Here is a 26,735-nt window from a genome sequence, read left to right as displayed (position 1 = left end):
CACACAAATGAGGTCCCGTAGAGCATAATTAAGTTGTGTTTAGTTAAACACATTTACTTTGTTTATTTTGATAAACCGAATGGGTGGCTCCCACTCGATCTTTGTATACTAGTCTATTGAATCAATAATAATAAGCTCAGACACTTTTAAACGGCTACTTAAACTGTGTGTTAAGTATGGTTTACAAAATAAAACTCTCAATAATGTATTTTTTATTTTACTCTACGAGATTATATAGTAATAGAAGAGCTTGGAGTTTATGCTCGTTTATGTTAATACATGAAACATAAATTTAATTGAATATGATTATTACGTGTACTTTTTTTTTAAGATTAGTTACTGAGTTTATTGACGATTCTTCTCCCTGAAAACATCATACCGGGCCGATGATAGCTTAATAATATAATTAAACTTGTAAAATGACGATCTATATATATAACGAATTGTAAGAGTATTTTGAAATAAAGTACATTATGATTTTAAACATTAACTATAATAAATAGTATCACTTAACAAAAATAATATTAAATTTTAGATCATCATAACTGAAAAACATTAAAAAAAGAAGATTGAATGACTAATGATCACAGATAAAACCCGCTTAATGATAACTTTCACGAGAAAAGTACAATACAAGAACAAAAATGAAATATCGCAAACATTTGATCTGTACTTCCGAAGCCGTGACAGCGGCAAGCTCAGTTGTGTCAAAGAAGAACGCTTAGATTAATGTTAATAATAGTTATAGTTATAAGTCAACGTTTGTTTGTTGAATAGTAAAATAAATATATAAAATGTAAATAATATGAAGTACCTAAGTACCTAGTAAATTCAGAAACCATAGAGCAATTATTTTTAAGATTTATACAGAGTTGCTATTAATACATTGATAAAATTTGAGATGAAGGAATAAATCAAATACTACAGGATTTAATTATCAAAATCTGAATAAGTAAACTGTTTAAAAAAAGAATGGGATTCTGTGGAATTATTTAGTTTTGCGATAGAAGGACATTTGTGTACAATTCTTGTCTATGCCTAAATATTTTTATAATTTGACTTTTCTATGGATATAGTTTATAATTTCAAATCAGTAACGATTGTTTTACTATAAAAATATCTATAAATCATATCTTGAAATGTAATTGCATAAGATGTATTTGAATATGTTATAAAACGCATTGCGCATTTACTTAACTTGCAACACTGGTATTTACGTTAAATAATTTTTGACATTTATATAAATATGGCGTTAGCGGTATAACCTCATTTACGTTGTGTTAATATTTATAAGTATAACGTTTTATTATAATTGCGTTTGAGGAAAATTTAATTTAAAAACGGTAATTGTGATTTTCAAATATAAATATAAGATTTCGCCATGGCGGATGCGGCGGCCAGACAGCTGCAATATGAATATAAAGCCGTAAGTTATTTGTTATTCTAGTTTCTTGTTATTGTGCAATATGATGTTTAAATCACGTTTTAATAATATTAAATAGTATTAACCCCCTTATTAGTCCAGAGTCGTGATACACATAAACTATGAATAGCTATTTGAACTAATTACCAATTTTTTATATTTTTGTTTGTGTCCCTTTTGGTTCGATATTTCGTGTATACATAAAATATAAATAATTACAATGAATGAAACGCATGTATCATGTATTTACGACTTAGTTTTTATCACAAGCAAGACACTAAGAAAACATTTCATAAAACACTAAAATATCTCCCTTAATCTGATGTTCCACAGAACTCCAATCTCGTATTACAAGCTGATGTAAGACTAATAGAACGACGCGGTCGCGATGAAGCGACTGGAGAAGTGTTGTCGCTTTCTGGCAAACTCACAGGAACCCGTATGGGTGACCGAGCTCAAAGAACTAAACCAGAAAAAGCTGAAGAGAGAAAGGCAAAGTGAGTTTAATTTGCTTTATTATTATTTGTGTCGTTCTTGCCATATCTTTAATTGTGTATATTAGGAGTTACTAACCAATATGACTATCTAAGGAATTAGTTGTCATCAGCAGCTGCAATGGTGGGCATAAAAAATGCTTATAAACACTGATGCAAGAGATAGTACATATTACAACAACATTGTGTTTTTTTTTTAAATTATGATATAGGTAAGTGGTTAAGTAAGTGGGCCACCTGACAGTAAGTAGTCACTACATCCATAGACAATGGCCCTCTTTGTAATAGTAAACATTTCCTACATCGAAACCGAACATAACAATATTTAGTAATGCTGTTTGGTGGTAGAATATGTGACAAGTGCCGTTGGGTTAATTCCTCCGAGTCAGATTTTCTAGGTTCCTTTCGTTAAATGCTAATAAATCATCATCCATGTAACACAATTATTTTTTCTTTCACAGACGACAAAAAAGAGATGAAGCATCATATGAGTTGTCTAAATCAAAATCCAGAGTAGCCTGGGCAGACGATACACCAGCGGGAGTGCTGTATCGTCCCAGAGCACAACACACAAGACATGCTTATGAGTTATTGCTAGCTTTTATGCAGAGCGCACTAGGAGATCAGCCGAGAGATATATTATGTGGAGCTTGTGATGAAGTGAGTTTGATATTTTATTTTTACACTAGCCGTCCTGACTTTATATAGGTAAAATTAATTACAAAGTTACCCCAGTCTTTTGGATGAAATTCTCTCTAACTGAGCATGTATGTCGTCCAAGGTGCAACTATGCTAAAATTATAGTTATACCTATAGTCTTGGAGTTCTTGTGATTTCTAGAGCAGAGGTGGTATTTCACTCAATATGAGACACACACAATATGATATAGGATAAATATATCTAATTTAATAATAATAAAAATATCATTTATTCAAGTAGGCTCTTCTATTACTTTTGAATAGTCATTATACAATATGACAATAACTCTGTGACTCTGTGATAAGGAAATTGACTTTCCTAGATAGAATAAATCGAAGAGTGGTGTATACTAAATTGATTTATTAACCCAATAATATGACTATATGATTAGCAATGTAAAGGATCACAAGGATGAGCCGAGTGCATCTTCACCAAAGCATACAAAACATAAGCTGTTCAGAATGTAGATTATTGTATTGAGGAAAATTGACAATAAACGTAGCAGTTTCTGTTTTATTAAATAACTATTTGAATAAAGACATACAATTAAATTTTAGGTATTAGTAGTTCTCAAAAATGATAAACTAAAGGACCCAGAGAGGAAGAAGGAGGTCGAGATGTTACTCGGACCCATACCAGACGAGAGATTCGCGCTTTTGGTTAATTTAGGTAAGTTTTTTTACTACAAGAAATTCTGGATTCTCTCAGTTTTGTTAATATTTACTTCTCCTGCCATTGAAATGTACTATATATTATTCAAAAATTGTCTATAGCTTATTTCAATGGAAGTAGAAACAAAGATAAACAAACCTTACATTGACGAAAGTTCATGCGATTTGCTAATAACTCAGCTATATTGTGCACTACTAAGAGTTTATGATTAATATATCTTTATTTGTAATACAACACTTAACTACATATTTCCACTTTAATTTTACTTCCAAAATTCTGATAACAATTTCTTCGACATTCAAAAGCCTTTTTTTCGCAAATCTATAGTGAATATCATAAATTAATTGAGCTCTCGCTCTCGCATATCGCGTCAATTTCCCGTCAAATTTTTTTTCATTTGGCTTTTCTCTTATGGTTGGAATACAGTAAAACCATAGAGGAGAAAAGTGAGTTTATACTCTATTCCAATGGGAATAGGAAAGAACCAAAACAAACCGTACTTTTCAATATCACAAGTGTTTTGTTGTTGATAAGTCCGCTGTATGATTTACTACAAACAGTTCTTGATTAATATATCTTCATTTTTAATACAACAATATTTCACTTAACTACGTAAATCTACTTTAATTTTACTTCCAAAGTAACGAAAACAGTTTTGCCGACATACAAAACGCCATATGAATTAAAAAAAAAAATATTCAAAAAATAACATAAAATTACGTAAAACCAATAAAATATATCGTTCCTTAGCATTCATTACCCATTCACTCAATAATTTTCTCCTCACTAGTGTATCTCAAATGTCATGTCAATTCAAGGTCAAAGTTGATCATTTACATTCTTTCCTACATGGCTGTATGACTGTTCATAATATTATTGTAACTTAATAGGCAAAAAGATCACAGACTTCACTATAAGCTCAGCGACGGAGGGCAATTCTGAAATTGATGAGACGTACGGCATCAACGTTCAATTTGAAGAGTCATCGGAGGAAGATGATGAGGATGCTTATGGAGAGGTAAGCTGAAGAGTTAATATATTTCTTTTATGTGAATTTGTTTGTAAACTGTTGTCCAATATCGATATTGGTGATCGATTGAATGGTATAGAAGTCGATGTACGTCAGCGCCATCTAGTGTCTTAAGTGTCCTACTGTCTATTCTTAAGTTTTTTTTTTTATGATGTCGGTAGGCGGACGAGCAAATGGTCGACCTGATGGTAAGTGATCACCAACGCACACAGACAATGGCGTTGTAAGAAATATTAATCATTCCTTATATCACCAATGCGCCACCGACCTTGGGAACCAAGATGTCCCTTGTGCCTTTACTTAAACTGGCTCACTCACCCTTCAAACCGGACCACAACAATACTGACTACTGCTGCTTGGCGGTAGAATATCTGATGAGTGGGTGGAGTACATTAACTTTTTTCAAGGTATAATCCCTTTGGCGCGTTTAACAAATTTTATGTTGAATATGTGTGTGTTTTTATGAAGTTCCGCGCATAGAGTGACGTTAAAACATGGTGAAGTTAGTCGCTGAACCGATTAAGTGACAAGTCGCTCTAAATAGACAACTTCATACCTTATCTTATTTTACAATAATTATTATTTGATTGTAATTAGTTACTTGCATGTCAGTAAAAAATATTTTTACATACGTCGAAAAAGTTGACTCCAGAAGATACATTGATTCTCGGTAGCAGTTACCGGCATAACTTAAAAAACTGTGTTAACCTGCGTCATTTGCAGCAATTCATTTAATTAAGATATATATGTATGTTGTATTTATTTTTAATTTGTATTACAGGTACATGATGAAGAGAAGGAAGAAGGTGATGTGTCAGAAAACGAGGAGGGTAAGGAGAGTTCGGGTGATGACAGCGATGGGGAGGGAAAAAAGAACGCAATCCACGCAAAAGTGAGTACTTTTTTTCCTAAATACTTTATCAAGATAACTTTTAACTCGAATACAGTTGAGTTTGTGTTCAAGTCAAGTTATTTTAAATTGCTGAAGTTGTTTTGATTATTTATAAAGCTCTCTTAGTGGATGAATTTAAATTATCGTAAGTGTTGAATTTTGCAAAACATTGTAAACTGTCTTATATTCATATATATAAACTGATTTTCACATAGTCTTGTCTTTTTTCATTTGTCATTTGATATTTGGGCTTTTGATGGTAACTGATGGTAACTCATAACTAATGATGTTGATTTTTTTTTTGAATAACACATAATGCAATGTCGGCAGTTGTCAGAGGAGGGCGCGCAGACGCAGTCGCAGCGGCGGCGCGAGGCGCAGACGCTGCACGCGCTCGACATCGACGCCTACTGGCTGCAGCGCCGCCTGTCGCGCCACTTCCCCGACGCCATGCTGTCGCAGGTTAGAGACACACACTCGCACGTACACGCACGCACACGCACGCACGTACGCACCGACACATGCGTACACGCACAGTAAGCACCGACACATGTGGACACACACAGTACGCACCGACACATGCGTACACACACAGTAAGCACCGACACATGCGTACACACACAGTACGCACCGACACATGTGGACACACACAGTACGCACCGACACATGCGTACACACACAGTAAGCACCGACACATGCGTGAAAATAAAAAGAAAATAGTTTCATAGTTCACTTTGCATTACTAATGTAGTTCCCAGATGGTACTTAAATCTGACCTTGAACTCCGAATATGGTTTTTAAAAAACAATTGTAATTTTTTTGTATTTTATTCACCAGGCCAAATCGTCAGAGGTATTGCGCGCTCTAGCGGAAGCAGCCGACGACCGGGACTTGGAGAATAGACTAGTGTTGCTCCTCGGATACGACTGCTTCGATCTCGTGAAGATATTAAACAAATACAGATATACCGGTAAGTAGATTTTTATATAGACGTACAGTAACGGTGTGAATGTCTCGCAAATTGTCAAAGTAAGGAAGAAAAATTGGTAATATTAGATTTTGTTTGAAAATTATTGTAACGAGATTTAATCGGCTGTCAAATTAAATGTAGATTTTACCCAAGACCTTCATAAGACTCAAATGTTCCTCTTGTTCTTAAATGAAAATTTTTAGAAAAATGAATACTATATGTATTTCTGGATACTAACCTCATTGTAAATATAGTTTTGGTAAAAGATCGACTATGCGTTGAAATATTAACGATTCAGAAATGTTTTATTGTAAAGTTACCTTCTATTCATATTTATACAAACTTTCTTTTTTCAACGGAAATTGTTCTCGAAATAGCGTAAATCCTTATTCAGATAAAACTAAGGGACCTGCTTTTTATTACGTTATTTCACTATCCAAAACAGTAACTGTTAATTGACATAAATTGTTATTTTAATGTTTAAGTACCCATGAAAATACCCGAAATAAAAAGCATAGATGACGCTAATTTTGTTAGAAAACTAAGTTCGGTATAAAAAAACTAGATGGCGCTTGTAGTCTATATATATACTCGATTTCAAAAAGGGCGCCACGATTTCTAACATTTATATACCTATCTCTTTCAGTCCTGTATTGCACGAAGCTAGCTTCGTCTCAGTCGGAGAGCGAGCGAGCGGCGATCAGAGAGGAGATGTCGAAACAGCCGCACTTGCAGAAGATACTGGCGCAGTTGGATACGGGGAAGGGTGACGATGAGGTGGGCGCTATATATAATACACTTATATGTGATTAGTTTGTATGTAACCGGCGCTGCAATGAAATATTTTCCGTGTTTAAATTGTCAGGGCGATCGATTGGAAGGTATATAAGCTGATCTATAACGCCATCTAGTGACGAGAGTTACAATAAATAGTTTTCACCGTGAAAGTATAGATGGCATCTGTTTCGCTATCGGTTAAACAGTTTTTAAATATGTTATTCTCATAAAGATATAAAACTTCGATAAAAAGGGTTAATAATATCAGTCGGTACGTATATGTGTGTGTTCATACGTTCCCGTATAACTTCTAAAATACTAATCATTATTTGAAAAGTTAGGTATTACGTGCTTAAAGTGAAGCTTTATTTTTATAACTTATCTCATGTTGTTTAAGAAAAACATTTTTATTAAAGGATTTTTTTTCTTGTTGTATCTTATATTTAATTTCCGTAAAACGAAGCGACTATAAAACAATGTGTGTATTTTACAGACGGCCGAACAATCGGAGCAGCCGCGAAAGCGTCACAAGACCGGCACCGAGCCCACCAGCAGTGGCGGTACCGTCGGAGGCAACAGGAAGGTGCTGCAGCTCGAGGAGCTGGTGTTCGCAGCCGGTTCACATCTGATGGCAAACAAGCGCTGTCAGCTACCACCTGGGTCATTCAGGAAGCAGAGGAAAGGTGAGTTAAAAGCAAAAAAATAATAATTGTACACTAGTGAAAGAGTAGGCAAATAGGCTGGACGAATAGAGTTTTATAGTACAAATCGCTGTGCATTCGTATGAGTGGCCGACAATAGTGCTTACAAGATATCTTCGTGTGCGTGACTGACAGTAACGTCAACAAAAAAAAATAGAAATATATATATATATAATGTATACAAATTACTTCTGATAGTGATAACAGATTCAAAAACGCTTCGTTGTGAAGTTTACTTGAATAAACTTGATTTGATTTGATTTGATATAAGTCATGTGGTTCTCAATATGGTGGTTTTCAGTTGGTGTTAAGAATCAGTTCAGTACCAACATATCTGTCATAGTGTCCATCCACCTCAAATCTTTTTTTGTCACGCGTACATTAAAAATAAAGTATAAAGTATTCATTAAATATCATAATGATCTGTTGATATACATACATTGATAATAATGGATCCAAAGATTTTTCTATGTTATTTATTATTTAAGGCTACGAAGAAGTCCACGTGCCGGCTCTGAAGCCAAAACCGTTCGAAGAGAACGAGACCCTCATGCCGATAGAGAAGTTACCGAAGTACGTTCAGCCAGCGTTCGAAGGCTTCAAGACGTTAAATAGGATACAGGTAATCTATCTATCTATTTTATCTATATTAGTGACGATGAAATTGTCCCCCTGATAAGTGGATCTTTCCCAAGAGACTAGCCAAAAAAACTGTTAGTCGGCTGTCAATTTTTCAGAAGTGAGATACAAAGTGATTTCTTGTAGAAGTCACAAGAGTAATTAGGAAAATCATTATTATTACTGAAGGATCCCCAATATCTTTTTAATGGTACGACCCAGAGTTTTATGTACAGTTAAAGTTACAGACTCCTTGGACCACAGCCAACAATATGTAACAAGAATATGGGTTCAATTAAAATTGTACATGGTCATGATTATGTATGACATATAAAACATGGGGGCACATGAAAAACAATCTCAATCAAAACTACTGAAAAGATACACCAACGGACCAGACGACACTTCTCCTGGACCAGTCCGGGACAGAAGCCTGTTCCTTTAGGAGGAATATTCTCGGAACATGTTAATTCCACTGCGATCCGACAGACGCCGCTAACACACGCTTGCGTTCGCCAGAGCCGCATCTCGTCGGCGGCGCTGGAGTCGGACGAGAACCTGCTGGTGTGCGCGCCCACGGGCGCCGGCAAGACCAACGTGGCGCTGCTGTGCGTGCTGCGCGAGGTGGGCAAGCACGTCAACGACGACGGCAGCGTCAACGCCAACGACTTCAAGGTCATCTACGTCGCGCCCATGCGCTCGCTCGTGCAGGAGATGGTAACGATCGCTTCGGCTGCTTGTATTAAAGATTTAAATAACTTGGATTTTATCGCCTTTTATTGTAAAGAACGATGGGCATTTATTCTTCACTCGAGTACGTTCAATTTAGGAGTGAATTATTTTTCAGGTGGGCAACTTCAGCAAGCGTCTCGCAGCTTACAACATGAAGGTCTCCGAGTTGACCGGCGACCACCAGCTGACGAGGGAGCAGATAGACGCCACCCAGCTCATCGTGTGCACCCCGGAGAAGTGGGACATCGTGACGAGGAAGGGTGAGTCCTATCGTTGTTTTATTAAGCGATAGAATGGCGTTATATATAAACTAAAGCGACATGTTGTGACTTTAAAACTGGTCGGACATTCGCCACACAAAAATATATTTGAAATTAGAAATGAAATTTTCGCTATTTCTTTTAGATATAATGATATCTATAGTTTGAAGTGAATTAAATGAGGAGAATGAATGATCGAGTCGGCCCGCAGGCGGCGAGCGCTCGTTCACGAACCTGGTGCGGCTGATCATCATCGACGAGGTGCACCTGCTGCACGACGAGCGCGGGCCCGTGCTGGAGGCGCTCGTGGCGCGCACGCTGCGCACCGTCGAGCACACGCAGGAGGAGGTGCTGCTGTTTTTTGATATATAATTAAGTAATTAGTAATGATTTCGTCTACGGCGGCCTATCTCAAGGACGCCAACCGACCACGCAGGCCTCCGTTGATCTCGAACACATTATAGTGTACAAATGTGTGCATGGACAGGTGCACTCTCTATTCCCTCGCTCTCATAATACGACAGGACGGGAAATAAGTAAAACCGACCGGCGTTTGATAATAGAAATAATAATAAATCATTTATTTCAGTCTATATGTCCATTTTGTTAGTAACAATTATCTTATCCCAGTGTTAGTGCAATAAATAATATTAAACAGAAAAAAAAAAAAAAAAAAACTGTTAATAATCACTGCTGAGAGCTGAGATTGCACAAAACAGAACCAACAACTTTACGGGCTGTCCGAGGCCCGGGAGTGTGTACACTTTCAACTACCTGACTCCTTATGTTTTTATATATAGACTCTTCAACGAGGCAATTCTTCAAAGTCAAAGTCAAAAATCTTTATTCAATATAGAAGTGTTTACACTTGCTTATTGATTGTCAAAAATCGACCACCGGTTCGGAATTTAGCACCTCGGACCTGAGAAGAACCGGCGAAAGAAACTCAGCGGGATATTTTTTTTTTTTTTTTAACCATTTTCCATGTACAATGGTAATTATATTTTAGTTATTTGAAACAGCCTGGAGGCGATCATTTCATTCCCAAGGTGTGCAGTCAACTAAAAATTCATTAGTGTTGTAATATCCTTTAGCTTCAATCTGTAATAATGTTTTAGGGAAGGACAACGCCGCAGAGGCGACTGCTACGAACATACAATGATATTCATTTATACATACAAACGCTAATACATAATATATATTTTCACATAACGTTATTATAACCTAGAATAAGTACTCGTTTTAAAATTAAAATTATTGTAGTAGAAATAAAAGCTATTTTCAATTTATTTTTAATTGGTAATAATGAAGTAATATCTGCCCGCAGGTCCGCCTCGTGGGTCTGTCGGCGACGTTGCCGAACTACACGGACGTGGCGGCCTTCTTGAGGGTCAAGCCGGAGAAAGGACTGTTTTACTTTGATAACTCATTCAGGTATGTTGGAACACGTTTCATTGATTGACATAAATATATATACTCTATTCCAACCATAAGAGGAGAAAAGCCAAATAAAAATCATTTGATAGTAAATTGATGCGATATCATTGGTCGAGGTTCGAGATCGAGTCTATGATATTCAAATAGTCACTATGAATTTAAGAAAAAAATGCGTTTTGTTATCGGAATTTTGAAAAAAAATAAATAAGATTTAGGTGTAAAGTTCAGCGGTAACTCTTTTTTAAATGAATTTAACTTAAACAGAGGAAATTTCCTCGTCTTGCAGTCTCTGTTTTCGTTGTAATTATATGATTTGTACTTACATTGCAGACCGGTCGCCCTGGAACAACAGTACATCGGTGTAACAGAGAAAAAAGCCTTGAAAAGGTTCCAAGTTATGAACGATATTGTCTACGAGAAGGCAATGGAACACGCTGGAAGGAATCAGGTACAGTTTATTACTGAAATAGTTTCCCATCCGCGACTCAAAAGAGGGGAGCTGTTTTAAGTGTGTAGAAATATTTTAATTATTAAACTCACCTGATGGAAAGTGACTACCACCGCCCATGGACATCTGCAACACCGGGGGGCTTGTAGATGCGTTGCCGGCCTTTAAGGAAGGAGTACGCTCTTTTCTTGAAGGTTCCCAAGTCATATCGATTCGGAAAAACCGCCGGCGAAAGCTGGTTCCACAGAGTGGTTGTGCGACGCAGAAAATGTCTTAAAAATCGAATGTTGTCGATTTTCGGACATCAAGGTGGTGCGGATCTAGGTATTGTTGGATTATCTGCCAAAGATGGCCAATAAACGATGAATTATTTACTCGATAAAAAAATTATATCCTTCATAGTAATATTGCTTTACTTAACTTTTTACTTTATTGTACACCACACAGAGAAAATAAATAAATACAACATGGATCCAGGATAAATAAAAGAGACGTTCAATTTTAGCGGCGAAAATTATTCATTTAATAATGCTTTTTTTTTTATATAGATTTTAGTATTCGTACACTCACGCAAGGAGACCGGCAAGACGGCGCGAGCGATACGAGACATGTGCTTGGAGAAGGACACCCTCGGTCAGTTCCTTAGGTAAGAAAGACCTATTTCATACTCCAATTATGTAAAATCCCGTTCGGTTCGACCTCAGGACGCATCCATTTACAGTTTGCCTATTTTAACTCAAAGCATTTGGCCCTAACGGCCTCTCCATTAATGCCAAAAGCATACATAGCAAATTTCAATAACATAAACTTATCATGCTATTTAATGGTAATACTATTTCAGAATTAACATTGTTTGACCGAAAAAATGATTATGAACTGAACTGAACATGTATAAAATTATTATTTGTGCAGATGTAACACTTTCATATTGAAAAAACGAAAAATTTGACAGTTATGAAACATTTGTTTCACAGGGAAGGTTCAGCCAGCGTGGAAGTCCTCAGGACTGAAGCGGAACAGGTCAAGAATCCAGAGCTCCGGGAGTTGCTGCCGTACGGATTCGCGATCCATCACGCTGGTATGAGCCGCGTTGACAGGACACTCGTTGAGGATCTGTTCGCTGACAGACACATACAGGTAACGTGTATATGCATACCTCTCATAAGAGTAAAGTTAAGACTTCCCTCGGATACCGTAAACGCACCGTCTGCAAACAAAACTCGTAAGCGTTAACAGTAAGAGGTTCGGGAGGGGAGTGCACAAATCTCAAGATTATATTTATTAACAAAAATATTAGAGACTAGCACCAGGCTCTATGAGCGGATGTCATTATCACTTACCGTATTACAAAGAGAAAACGAAACTTGATTAAGCAAATTAGAGGGGACGCGATCTTTACGGGTCGGATATATATATTTTCTAGATATTTAATTATTTATTTGATTATTAATATCAATTGAACTCGTTATAGCTTTGGGCTAGTCCACTTTAACATTAACGCAAAGGGGTTGTCACTTCGAAATCCGGGCTCTTAGTCGTGAAAAGACTACCTTCATGATATACTTGAAGAATATGAGCAAAGGAATGGGTTAGGATGAAGAGTTATGTTGGATAGGACTACAATAGTTCGTTACACTAACTGATAAAACACTGCCGCGCCCCCACGTGTAGGGTAGAATGTCATACGTCAAAATCACGTCATGGACGAGAAATAACGTTCCAATCTATGCATTAAATTAAAATACATTTGTTGTTCTTTATTTCGTGAGATACAAAAGCATTGCACAATATCAATATCGTCCTCAGGTGCTGGTGTCGACGGCGACGCTGGCGTGGGGGGTGAACCTGCCGGCGCACACCGTGATCGTGAAGGGCACGCAGGTGTACAGCCCCGAGAAGGGCCGCTGGAGCGAGCTGGGCGCGCTCGACGTGCTGCAGATGTTGGGGCGAGCCGGCCGGCCGCAGTACGACACCAAGGGCGAGGGTGAGCTCGCATTGCTACCACTCACCACTACCGAGGCTCAGTATTCTTCTCTTTGAGGGATAAGTGAGTCCGGTTAATTACTGGCTGGCGGGCAGGGGAAATAACATCTTAGTTACCTCGGTTGGTTATGTGTTGGCGGTGTAGGGATTGGATAATATTTTCTCGAGAGGTTAATAAAAACATCTATATCTGTCTAGAAAGAGTGTCACAACACAAAATAACTGCAACAAACGAGTCAACTTTATTATCATGGTGTGCGTGACAGCTACGCTTGACATTATTAGCCAACAGTTGGCCACTACTTTTTTCGTCACATTCTCAGCTTTGACAGTATTTAGACATATAGATATTCAAAGCCTTTCTTGGAGTGTAAGTTTTAACCATGGTAAGGTTTCAATTTCATCAAAATCAGTTGGTTTAGCTGTGATAGCATAACAGACAGATTTACTTTCCCAATAGTAACACTGTACTAATAATAAATAATAATAAATATTTGACAACATCACATACATCACTCTGACCCCAATGTAAGTAGCTACAGCACTCGTGTTATGGAAAATCAGAAGTAACGACGGTACCACAAACACCCAGACCCAAGACAACATAGAAAACTAATGAACTTTTTCTACATCGACTCGGCCGGGAATCGAACCCGAGACCTCGGAGTGGCGTACCCATGAAAACCGGGGTACACACTAGTCGACCACGGAGGTCGTCAAATACTAATACTAGTAGTATACTGGGTAACACTGTTGTAATGTTGACTTCCAGGCAGGATGTAACGTACGTAATTGTGTTTAAGTAACATGACCTTGTTTTTAAAATTTTTGAAAGAAAGTAACTACTGAGTTAGTTACCGGTTCTTCTCGGTAGAATCTGCATGCCGAATCGGTGGTGGTTTAACTCGATATAGTTTGTTAAATGACGTTGCAAAATTGCTTGTAAAAGTGTAAATTAAGTATATGATTTCGCTTTAGGTGGTAGGGCTTTGTGCTAGCCCGTCTGTGTAGGTGGGGTGTACCTTATCATAGATTCTAAACATTTATAAACTGATTTAGAAGATTCTCTATTGTTTGTGATATACTTCCTGTTTGGTCCCAATTAAATTTGAACAAATATAAAATTCCATATAAGGTTGAAAAAGTAATTGATAAAATATTGTACTATTTAAAATGCAAGTCTTTTTTTTTTAATCTTTCGTCGCAATCTCCCAGGCATCCTGATCACGAACCACTCGGAGCTGCAGTACTACCTGTCGCTGCTGAACCAGCAGCTGCCCATCGAGTCGCAGCTCGTCAGCAAGCTGCCGGACGCGCTCAACGCGGAGATCGTGCTCGGCTCCGTGCAGAGCGTGCGCGACGCCGTCACCTGGCTCGGTGGGTGTCGCACTGACGGAGCTCGCTCTTAGTTCCCAGGGTTGATGGCTCGTTTGGTGGAATAATGGATGATTAATATTTGTCACTGTGCCGATATCTATGGAAATCAGTGACTGCGTACCATCAAGTGGCCCATTTGCTAGTCCACATACGTATTTTAATCTTATGTCAATTTGGAGACAAATTTATTTGCCACTTGAATAGGCAATAGAATCAAATAGATGATAATTAAGTACCATCATTTAATGTACAATGAAATTTTTAACTAAACGTTTTAACATCGAATTTCCAGGGTACACATACCTCTACATAAGGATGCTGCGACAGCCGGCTCTCTACGGTATAACCCCAGAGAAGTTACAAGAGGATTCGTTGTTGGAGCTCCACCGAGCTGACTTAATCCATACTGCGGCTTGCTTACTCGATAAGTTAGTATATTTAATATTGTTAATCTGTACACTGCATATGCAGTGGTGCTTGTCTGGGTTTGAACCCGCAATCATCGGTTAAGATGTACGCGTTCTAACCACTGGGCCAATTTGAATGTTTCGAACATTTTATTTTTTACTCTTGTTTAGAATTTTTTTTTATTGGTAAAGTCTGGTAAAGATTTGGTTTGATCAACAGAGGAAAAATTTTACTTAACATTTTATATATTGACGGTACATATTTGTATAAATTTCAGAGCGGGTCTCGTGAAATACGAGCGGAAATCCGGCCACTTCCAGGCCACCGAACTCGGTCGGATTGCGTCACACTTCTATTGCACATACGAAACGATGCAGAGCTACAACCAGCTGCTGAAGCCGACGCTGGCCGAGATCGAGCTGTTCCGGGTGTTCTCGCTCTCCGCCGAGTTCAAGCATATCGCTGTGAGGGACGAGGAGAAGCTGGAACTTCATAAACTCATGGAGAGGGTAAGATTTGTATAAACAACGGAATCAGTGAATTTTAATCACAAATAGTGTGTTGAAAATCAAATGATTAACATGTAATGGCAAGGTTAAACTCAAACTCAAATTCTTTATTCAATATAGACGTATTACACTTACTTACTGATAGTCAAATTAAACACTACCACCGGTTCTGAAAAGAAAATACCCTGATCTGAGAAGAACCGGCGAAAGAAACTCAGCAGAAACCTACATGAGATTGATGAAATTCTGTCACATGTGCATATACGTAAGAACTAGTAATCATTCCAGACTTCGCTTGCGTTTGTTAGGCGTAAAAAAGCCAATGTCCTTGGAGTTCAAGCTTGCTTCATAACAAATTTCATCAATTTCGGTTCAGTGGTTTGTCCGTGAAAGAGCAACTTAGACAGACAAAACAAAGACAGAGTTACTTTCGCATTTATTATATTAGTATAGATGTTAAAATCAAAAACCTTTGGATAATAATAATACTATTGGGCAAAGATCCCCCTCTTGAGAAGGACCCATCACACCGCGCACCTTAATGCGAATTGGTGGAATATCACAAATAGAAAATCATGGTTAATTGTCATCTTTCTACCGATTGTCCTGTAATATTCTTTTCTATAATGTTAAAAGGTTCACCTGGGAACATCATTTTTGTAAGACTAAATTTTACTCAAATTGAATTTTAAGTGACTAAAATCACTGCCTTCCTATCAAATTCAATTATAATTTAAAATAATGCTTCATTATAAAACTTGGTTGTATCTCATCAGGTCCCGATCCCGATCAAGGAGAGCATCGAGGAGCCGTCGGCCAAGATCAACGTGCTGCTGCAAGCTTACATATCGCAGCTGAAGCTGGAAGGGTTCGCGCTGATGGCGGACATGGTGTACGTGACGCAGTCCGCCGCCAGGCTCCTGCGGGCGCTCTACGAAATTGTGCTACACAGAGGTACCCGACACATCTTAGAGAGATAAATTTATTCAAGCGAACACTTCTGTATTGTTTTACATGTTAGACGTGTGATATTTAAAATCAACCATAAATTACTATAACTATTGAGAATTAAATACTTCAAAGAAGTTTACTAGCATTGGTTCAAGCCGATCTGAATAGGTACAAACAGCAATACTCAGTATTGTTGTGTTTCGGTTTGAAGGGTAGAATGAGCCTGTGTACCTACAGGCACAAGGGGCATAACATTTGAGGTTCCAACGTTGGTGACGCATTGGCAATGGTTAATTTGTATGGTGCCAATTTCTAAACCAGTTGTGACCACTTACCATCAGGACCCATTTGCCTACTCGCTCGCTCGTTTAAAAAAGCTGAACATCGTATAAGACATCTGCACGAACGCACCTTGTCATAGGAGGTTGTCGGAATAGCGGACGCGCCGTTTTGTTCGTTATCTTATATTGTATGAAAATGTAATTTATATATTTGTTTTATTCAAGGTTGGGCTCAGCTGGTGGACAAAACGCTAGCCCTGTGTAAGATGGTGGACCGCCGGATGTGGCAGTCAATGTCGCCGCTGCGACAGTTCAGGAAGATGCCGGAAGAGGTGAGTTTTATAGTTTATGTGGGGCCGAGACATATGCCTGCAGTATTTAAACGAGTGATAAAAGTTTGACAAACTTTAACGCAAAGTTGAGGTACTGGTTCATAATGTAGACAAGGCCAATTGGAGCCGAGATGGTTTAGTGGTTAGTGTGCTACCCACAGGCACCACTGAATGTTCATGTGTTTAATTTGTGTTGTTAATTCATCTCAAGCTCGGCAGTAGAAGGAAAACATCGTGAGGAAACATACAAGTGTAAAATTTTCAAAGAAATTCTGCCACCTCTAGTGGAGCAATAAGTAGAGTAAGCTCTCAACCTTCTCCTTAAAAGGGAGGGCCTTAGCTCAACAGGGGGACATTTACTTTATATTTAACTAGCTGGACCTGCAGCTTTTCCCGCGTGAAATTTATAAAACACAAACTTTCAACCCCTGTTTTACCCGGGTGGAATTTCGTAAAATCCATTCTTAGCGGATGTCTACACCCTATAAGGAACCTACCTGCCAAATTTCAAGTTTGTAGGTGTTCTTGTACGCATAACTAATTTTAATGTACATACTAATACCCACAGGTTATTAAGAAACTTGAAAAGAAAAATTTCCCCTGGGAAAAGTTATACGAACTTGGTCCAAATGAAATCGGTGAGCTTGTGAGGGCACCGAAACTTGGCAAGATGATACACAAATATGTGCACCAGTTCCCGAAGCTCGAGCTGAGCACACACATCCAGCCAGTCACGCGTTCGACGCTTAGAGTCGAGCTCACGATTACACCGGACTTCCAGTGGGACGAGAAGGTATTTATTGAATAGGCTACTGCACCACTATACATAAAACTTATTTATATCTGAAGACGCAGCGCTTGTTGGAAAAGGTCTTAGTATATAATATTATTGTAGCAGTAACAGGTACCCTAAATAGTTTTACCTGCTTAAAATTTTGACTAAAGGCGTAACAAGCGTTTGATATTGCTCTCAATATATATCAATCGGTAAAATGATGTATTTATTTTATTTAAAACTAGTTGTTACCAGCGGCTTTGCTCGCGCTCGGTCGTCGCGAGATTTAAGAAAAAAACACAAAATCTTCTTTATTCAAGTTGGCTCATAAAAGCACTTTTGAATCATCATGTTACAGTATTGAAATAAATTTAAAGCGTATTCTGCCTGACACGATCCTGTGGTCCCGGGTTTAAACCCCAGGTCGGGCCGATAAAAATATATTGGGTTTTTCTCATTGATAATTTTTTAGTGTAGTGCAGGCTGGTCTTCCTTGAGATTGTCCGCCGTGGTTAAAGCCAGGACGACTTCTTAAAAAGAAGACATATTCCCATCAGTGGGGAAATACTTTAACCGATACCTATTTCTCTTAAAACAGATACATGGTCAGTCGGAAGCGTTCTGGATCCTGGTCGAGGATGTGGACTCAGAGGTGATCTTGCATCACGAGTACTTCCTGCTGAAGCAGAAGTACTGTCGTGACGAGCACCACGTCAAGCTATTCGTTCCAGTGTTCGAGCCCCTCCCCCCTCAGTACTTCCTAAGAGTGGTCTCTGATAGGTGAGCATAATCATATTGTTTTAAAAAGAAACCCTCGACTCAATAAATACTATTTTTAAAATTTTATGTTATCTAGGTGGATAGCAGCTGAGACTCAGCTGCCGGTATCCTTCCGCCACCTCATCTTGCCAGAGAAGAACCTACCACCGACAGAACTGCTGGACCTGCAACCGTTGCCGATATCAGCGCTGAGGAACGCAAAATACGAAGAGCTGTACGCGGATACATTCCCGCAGTTCAATCCTGTGCAGACACAGGTAACAATAATAAAGATTGTTTCCCACTTAAAGGATATTTTTTTAAAACAATCTGTATAATTTTCATACCGAGACACGCTATATATTTTTCTTTCCTGTGTCCTCGCAGGTTTTCAATGCGGTGTATAACTCGGACGACAACGTGTTCGTGGGCGCTCCATCGGGCTCCGGCAAGTCGGTGATCGCAGAGCTGGCGCTGCTGCGGCTGCTTACCACCAACGCGGCGGGCCGCGCCGTGTACCTGCTGCCCAAGGACGCGCTGGCCGACATCGTGTTCGCCGACTGGTACCACAAGTTCGGCACCAGGTTCAACCTTAAGGTGAGGCGCTCCGCTGGCTTCCACCTATGCTGTTGTTGTAGTGAGGCAGGGTAGAAATTGTTATGTACATTCATTATTCGAAATTCTTTTACCCGGCTAACGGTACAGTGAACTGTCAGAAATCGTGACGTAAGCGTCCTGCGACTGTTCCTCTCTTTCTCTTTCTTCCCGTCCCTTTCTTACGTATACAGTTTTATTTAACCTTATTTTTGTTGAATTAAGTGTGAATACTTCATTGGAAGAAAGATATAATAAATAAATAAATATAAATATTGGACAACATCACATACATTACTCTGATCCCAATGTAAGTAGCTAAAGCACTTGTGTTATGGAAATCAGAAGTAACGACGGTACCACAATAACCTGAGACAACATAGAAAACTAATGAACTTTTTCTACATCGACTCGGCCGGGGATCGAACCCGGGACCTCGGAGTGGCGTAACCATGAAAACCGGTGTACACACTACTCGACCACGGAGGCCGTCAATATCTGTGTCTGTAGTGAAGTCTTTTTTTGTGGACGTGCCAATGGACTACCTGATGGTAAGTCACCACCGCCTATAGACATTGGCGCTGTAAGAAATATTAATATTAACCATTGCCTACATCACCTATGTGCTACCAACTTCGGGCGTTAAGATGTTATATCCTTTAGGCCTCTAGTTACACTGTCAAACTCACTGTTTAAAATGATAAGCAACAAGACTGAGATTGGTCATAGAATATCTGATGAGTGGATGGTACCTACGCAGACGGCCTTGCACAAAGCCCTACCACCGAGTAAAGTGGACATCAAACTATAATAGTATAATGTAAGCAGATTTATAATAAATTAAAATTCTTTTTTTCCAGGTGGTGCAACTAACTGGCGAGACGGCGACTGACCACAAGCTCCTCAACAAGGGACAGATTATTATAACGACAGCAGATAAATGGGATGTGTTGTCCAGACGGTGAGTTTATCTCTATTTGTTATGCCCAGTTTTATTTTATAATTCTATATGTGTTCTGTGTCATGCTCTTTTGTTTTTTTTTTTTTTTTTTAAATTAATTAAACATATATTCAATAAAATGGGAGGTAGAAAAATTTGTAAGGGTTGGATTGTCGTTCAATCGGATCATGTGTATGGTTATAGTCTGTGTGTGTAGTTTGCACAGGAAGCGTGCACAATCTATACTAATATAATATAATGTAAAAGTAACTACTGAACCGAATTTGATGAAATTTGCAATGAATGCCGTGAGCCCAAAGGAAGGACATAGAATTTTTGTGTGGTGAATGTGGTTATAAATATCAATTCGTTCCAGGTGGAAGGTCCGCAAGAGTGTGCAAAGTGTGTCGCTGCTGATCGTGGACGCGCTGCAGCTGCTGGGCGGAGAGGAGGGGCCCGTGCTGGAGGTGGCCTGCTCCCGCATGAGATACATCGCCTCGCAGACTGGTTCGTGACACTGCTTAGCTTACTGTTATTGAAGGGGAGGGGGGGGACTTATATTAAATTATCCTCATGTTATCGCCATATTCGGTGTTAAAATTATTAATAACTATTTATTTACCTGAACTAATTGCCGTTCTCGTCCACAGGTCGTCCGATCCGTATCGTGGCGCTGTCGCTGCCGCTGGCGGACGCCCGCGACGTGTGGCAGTGGCTCGGCTGCAACTCCAACTGCGCCTTCAACTTCCACCCCAGCGTGCGACCGCTGCCCCTCGAGCTGCACGTCCAGGTCAGAACTCTATCCCATATCTAATCTTCGAGTCGAAGTGTCAATCGAAAGGAAACCATTGCGTCACGATTCCCCCCTTCCCGCAGGGCTTCAACATCTCGCACGCGGCGTCGCGGCTCGCCGCCATGACGAAGCCCATCTACAACGCCGTCGTGCGGCACGCGGGCAGCAAGCCGTGCGTGGTGTTCGTGCCGTCGCGACGCCACGCGCGCCTGCTGGCGGCCGACCTGCTGGCGCTGGCGGCGGCGCACGGCTGCCCGGGGCGCTTCCTGCGGGCGCGGCCTGACCTGCTGCAGCCCTTCCTGCGCAAGCTGCAGGACAAGATGCTGCGCGAGACGCTGGCGGCGGGCGTGGCCTACCTGCACGAGGGCGTGTGCGCGGCGGACCGGCGGGCGGCGCAGCAGCTGCTGGAGTCGGGTGCGGCGCAGCTGTGCGTGGTGGCGGCCGAGCTGGCCTTCGCCTTCGCCGCGCACTGCCACACCGTCATCGTGGCCGACACGCACGTGTACGACGGCAAGCTGCACAGCTACGAGCAGTACCCCGTCACCACGGTGCTGCAGATGCTGGGCCGCGCCTGCCGCCCGCTGGACGACGAGCACTCGGTGGCCGTGCTCATGTGCGCCGCGCACCACAAGACCTTCTTCACCAAGCTGCTCAACGACTGCCTGCCGCTCGAGGTGCTCGTCTGTTGATACATCACTGCGTCGTTTGCCTGCCTCGCACTGTACGCACTTGCGAGGAGTGGGGGGTGTAGTCAATTACTAACTTTGTAATAAATCTCGTCCCCAGAGTCACCTCGACCACAGACTGCACGATCACATGAACGCAGAAATCGTCACAAAGACAATCGAGAACAAACAGGACGCCGTAGACTACCTGACGTGGACCTTCCTCTACCGGCGACTCACGCAGAATCCGAATTATTATAATCTACAGGGTGTTACACATAGGTAAGACTCTGTTAACGGATTAATTTTTATTTTATCATTCTAATTTATCCGTATAATTATATAGCACTCACTCATCACATATTTAAACCTAGCAACAATGCCTAGTACTGCAGTTTGGAATGGTGAGTGAGCCAGTGTAACTACAGGCACAAGGGACATAACATCTATGCAAGTTTTGCAGCGCTTTAATCTTCTAAGAGCTGGTTAAAGTTCCGTACAAAGCCATTGGTGACCACTTACCATCAGGTGGCCCACTTGCAAGGCGGCCTACCTATTCTCAATTAAGTATCAAGCATTCATACACCTATTAATATATATTATTCTTTAGGCACCTGTCGGATCACCTCTCGGAACTGGTGGAGACAACACTGTCAGACTTGGAGCAGTCGAAGTGTATCGCGATCGAAGACGAGATGGACGTGCAGCCTTTGAACCTCGGGATGATAGCTTCGTACTACTACATCAACTATACAACGATCGGTACCGTATTATCCCTATATAGTATAAAACATAATCGTGTCTGTCTGTACGATTAGATCTTTTAAACTACGCAACGTATTTGAAAGCGGTTTTCATCAGTAAACAGATTCCAGAGGTTTACATGTATATTATAGTAGAAAACGGCCGATTTGAACTTTCCTAGCCGGAATATTCAATCTCACAGTTGTATAGACACCCTTATTGTGCTCATGTAAAGTTCGTAAATGAAATGGCTTCGCTAATCTACTGATAGGATCATAATCTCGAGGGGTTTTAAACATTAGTTCGGGCAAGTAAAGTGTTATAGAGTTTTTCCGTGAAGAATTTCTCATTAGCGGCCCGAAGTTTGAAACTTTTATTAGCACTCCCCAGTCCCTTGGAAAGAAAGTACTATAATCATCAAACATTTCACATTAGTGTATTTTCTCAGACAAACAAACAGGCTTAAATTTTAATGTTATTTAATTTATCGTTTGATTTTTTCAGAGCTCTTTAGTCTGTCATTAACGTCGAAGACCAAGATCCGTGGTCTGTTGGAGATAATATCATCAGCGGCCGAGTACTCCGACCTCTGTATCAGGCATCGTGAGGAAAATATCATAAAAGCATTGGCGGCGAAGTGAGTATAATTCTTTCTTACCGAGTAAAGATTCATGATAATAGTTCCGATCCAATTCAGACCAGCCAACTGTGCAAGACATTGTATTGCACAGACACAGGTGCACTCTCTATTCCTACTCATAATCCGATGGGACGGCAAATCCGACACGGCCGGTAAGAGTTCAGACGCCGGACCAACGGCTTTACGTGCGCACCGAGGCGCGGGACTGTACACACATCTAACTTCCAGACTTCGGGCTGTTATTAAAACTTTTTCTATACAAAAAAGGTCCGACCTGGGGTTTGAACTCATGGCCTCGGGATCTGCGGCCACATCTAGCCACTAAACCAACAAATCTTGTCAAAATGTTGCAATTGAGAATTCACTTAATATTCATATTTCGTATGTCCGCAGGGTACCACACAAACCGGCGACGCCGTCCGGCGGTACGGTGAAGTACAACGAGCCGCATGTCAAGGCGCATGTACTTTTGCAAGCGCACCTGTCACGCATGCAGCTCCCGGCCGAGTTACAAGCTGACACGGCCATCGTGCTCACCAAGGTCAGTGACACTTGTGAACCCATAGCGAGTCTTGTAAGGTCTCTTAGTGATCTTGGCGATAGATAAAATTACTCGTTCGATAATACAATAATTAGATAACAGATTTTGATGCGGTTTTTTTTAATAGATAGATTGATTCAAGAGGAAGGTTTATATCTATAATACACGCACAATATAAGGAAACACTGATTATTTTAAAAGTTTCTAAAGTGATGTCGTAAATAAACACATTCTTTGCGCTTATATTGCAAACACTGGCTGAAACTTTCGAGATAGATCAAAATAATGTATGTTTTTTTCAAGTAATAATAACATTTGTGTTATATATTTCCAGGCGATCAGATTGATCCAGGCGTGTGTGGACGTAGTCTCCAGCAGCGGCTGGCTGTCTCCAGCCGTGGCGGCCATGGAGCTCGCACAGATGGTCACGCAGGCGATGTGGGCCAAGGACTCGTACCTGAGGCAGTTGCCGCACTTCACACCCGAGCTGGTGCAGAGATGTGCTGACAAGGTGAGGAGCTGGAGATCGGGAGTTCATTCGACATGTTTGATTTAACATGTGTACATGATTTTTGCGGATTTCAACCGCAGACATATATTTTGAACTTGTGAAGTATTATAAGTCAATGATTGTCTTACTAAAACTATACAAAACTGCGAATAGATTATTCTTTAAGATGACAATTTCTTAAGATGAGAACCTGATCGTTTGTATTTGTTCCCCAGAGTGTCGAGACGGTGTTCGACGTGATGGAGCTGGAGGACGGCGCCCGAGCGAAGCTGCTGCAGCTGTCGCCCACCGAGATGGCGGACGTGGCGAGGTTCTGCAACCGGTACCCCAACGTCGAATTGACATACGAGGTAATTCAATACTAGATTCTTATACTACAATATTATATAATGCCAATATTGTTATTATTACATTTAAAAAAATAAATAAAACTAAGTTAATCATAGTAAATAATTCTTTAAGTTGATAAAACATACATAATCAACTTTAAATCTTATTATACTTTTAGCTTTGCGAGAGTCGGATAGTTATGTTATTGAAATTCTGTGCTAACACTACTTTCCTAAAGAAATGTCAATTTCGATGTACTTTGACAAAGTACAGACACATTCTCATGGCTCGCAGAGATCAGGGCAACAGATTATATTGGCGTTTCTTTAATGCTTGTATAAATCTAAATTAAAATATATTCCGTACAAGTTCTTAAAGATTTTTTCTTAAAAGGATAGCTTTTTGGGTAATCGTCTTCCCCGAGTTTCAATAATAGCTCAGTGACCTTAGTCCTCGCGTCGGTACACTGCTGTGCAGACATCTTATTTTAATATAGTGTGTGCATTTTTTTTAATATGTTTTTCTGTAGTCATCATTCAATTTTTAAATCGTCATCGAATATATTTTATTTTATAAGCATACAATATGTTTTATAGTGGTTTAATTCGATGTGGTATTGCGATAGGTGAAGAACGAGCGTCGTCTGCGCGCCGGGAAGCCCATTGTGGTGGAAGTGTCCCTCGAGAGGGAGGACGAGATCGTGGGGCCGGTCATCGCGCCGTTCTTCCCGCAGGTTAGTTAACGTCCCTCTTTTTTATATAAATATATATATCATGGTACGCAGCATGTGAGGTATTGCCTATACCGTAAATAAGTAACCGTGGTGGTGACCGCAGTGGGGATGAGGAGTGTCGTGTATGCTCCTACCCCATACTCCGATGGCGTAAAGTATCCTACGACCTTCCTTGTGGTGCGGTTGCTTCATACCAAACTTCGTCAAATTCCGTTCAGTCGTTTAACCGTAAAAGATCAATACAGACAGACAGTAAATTTCGTATTTATTATATTAGTAAAGATTGTTTTATTTTTTAATATTTGTGAATTTTGTGTTTGTCTATATATTTTTTGTTGAAATACTTTCAACCATTTCTATGAGAGTGTGAATATCTGCTCAGCAAAATGGTTGGCTGATAGTAGAACTCCTGGATAGCGGTAAGTCCGCCGATTGTGTCGTATCGTGCGTTTGGTGACAATCGAGTAAAATAAAGGAACAATTCCCAGAAACGCGAAGAGGGCTGGTGGGTGGTGATCGGCGACCCCAAGACGAACACGCTGCTGTCCATCAAGCGCGTGTCGCTCGGGCGCTCCGCCAAGGTCCGGCTGGACTTCGTGTGCGGCTCGGCGGGCCGGCACACCTACACGCTGTACTTCATGTCGGACGCCTACCTGGGCGCCGACCAGGAGTACAAGTTCAACGTGGACGTCGAGGACGCAGCCTCCGACTCCAGTGAGTCGGAGTGATGACTTTGTAAATCGCAAATTAATAAATAGATCTATAACCATTTTTGTTTTATTTCCTACGACCACAATTATTGTGATAATATATTATTCCTTTGTACACCACATGACAGTTATTAAGGTACCACCCACCTATCGAATACTCTACCACCGAGAAGCAGTACTTAGTATTGTCGTGATCTGGTTTGAAGGGTAAGTGAAGGAAGGTGTTAGAATCATTGAACTTAGCATCAGGTGTCGTTAAGTCGAGTTTGCTGCAGAATAATTGCACTTAAGCTTTTCGAAAAGCTCTCACTTAAAACTACATTGATTCTTCAACCAAATGCGCGTACGGACTTGTTTCTGTTACTGAACACGTTCGTTCAGCATTTAACCAAAATAAACCACTCGGCCGATCCCTCGGCTCTTGAATGGTAGACGTGGCTAATGGGACCACTTTCAAACCAAAAAGACACTTAAGTACTGATTAGAAAACTATTTATTTTAACTTAAACGTTTTGAATTTATTTTTGATGAAACGTAATCATTATGAAATTTATATAAAATTCAAAAGTTATGTCAATTAACTAGACATGTTAGTTCTTCAAGCGATTTTAATTTTTATAAAAAAAAATATATTTTTTTTTTGTATAATTTGAGATTACCAATCAACATCGGCTTCGACTGAAATCGTTTCAATCGAATACTAGTATATATATGTAAAATTACAATACGCACTATTATTCGGATGTTTACAATCTATCGAAGTAAATTTCAGTTAAATTATACAAACTCTAACCTAACCGAAATGTTATGAACTATCGAAATTGTATGTTTTATTGTGAGTTGAACAAACGTTTACAATCTTTCGACAGTTAAATAGATCTATATTATAATTGTGAATACTTGTGAAGTATTTTCTCGATATTTACTCCATGTGGCACTTTGAACGAACGCCAGACTAAGCACGTGTTGTTTACGTCGAATTTTGTCGATTATCTAAATTAAATTT

General features: G+C 39.9%; 1 protein-coding gene across 1 annotated transcript; it reads left to right on the top strand.

Moving 5' to 3' along the window:
- The first annotated feature begins 1,229 nt into the window (after positions 1-1,229).
- Brr2 (Brr2 U5 snRNP complex subunit) lies at positions 1,230-25,788 on the top strand. The gene is made up of 40 exons (XM_064219918.1): positions 1,230-1,426; positions 1,757-1,920; positions 2,379-2,577; positions 3,174-3,285; positions 4,179-4,306; positions 5,100-5,210; positions 5,541-5,672; positions 6,048-6,180; positions 6,827-6,957; positions 7,451-7,640; positions 8,147-8,280; positions 8,796-8,993; positions 9,124-9,268; positions 9,480-9,616; positions 10,596-10,702; positions 11,036-11,153; positions 11,702-11,799; positions 12,128-12,290; positions 12,960-13,137; positions 14,352-14,513; positions 14,806-14,941; positions 15,199-15,430; positions 16,207-16,384; positions 16,888-16,994; positions 17,563-17,787; positions 18,368-18,549; positions 18,626-18,806; positions 18,916-19,125; positions 19,983-20,083; positions 20,439-20,569; positions 20,713-20,852; positions 20,939-21,529; positions 21,642-21,802; positions 22,131-22,282; positions 22,769-22,901; positions 23,298-23,445; positions 23,780-23,956; positions 24,172-24,306; positions 24,912-25,019; positions 25,508-25,788. Exons 1-40 carry the CDS (start codon positions 1,382-1,384, stop codon positions 25,745-25,747), a joined length of 6,453 nt encoding a protein of 2,150 aa, XP_064075988.1. The 5' UTR covers positions 1,230-1,381; the 3' UTR covers positions 25,748-25,788.
- The last annotated feature ends 947 nt before the right edge of the window (positions 25,789-26,735 follow it).

This window comes from Vanessa tameamea, chromosome 29 (genome assembly GCF_037043105.1).
Source record: "Vanessa tameamea isolate UH-Manoa-2023 chromosome 29, ilVanTame1 primary haplotype, whole genome shotgun sequence".
NCBI lineage: Eukaryota > Metazoa > Arthropoda > Insecta > Lepidoptera > Nymphalidae > Vanessa > Vanessa tameamea.
The sequence above is the reverse complement of the archived record's forward strand: the minus strand, read 5'-3'. Positions and strand labels throughout refer to the sequence as shown.

Coding starts and splice junctions, on each gene's coding strand:
- Brr2 (XM_064219918.1), top strand. CDS start 1,382: ATGGCGGATGCGGCGGCCAGACAGCTGCAATATGAATATAAAGCC. Junction 14,514..14,805: donor CGACGCCGTCACCTGGCTCG/GTGGGTGTCGCA, acceptor TCGAATTTCCAG/GGTACACATACCTCTACATA. Junction 24,307..24,911: donor ACGTCGAATTGACATACGAG/GTAATTCAATAC, acceptor GTATTGCGATAG/GTGAAGAACGAGCGTCGTCT.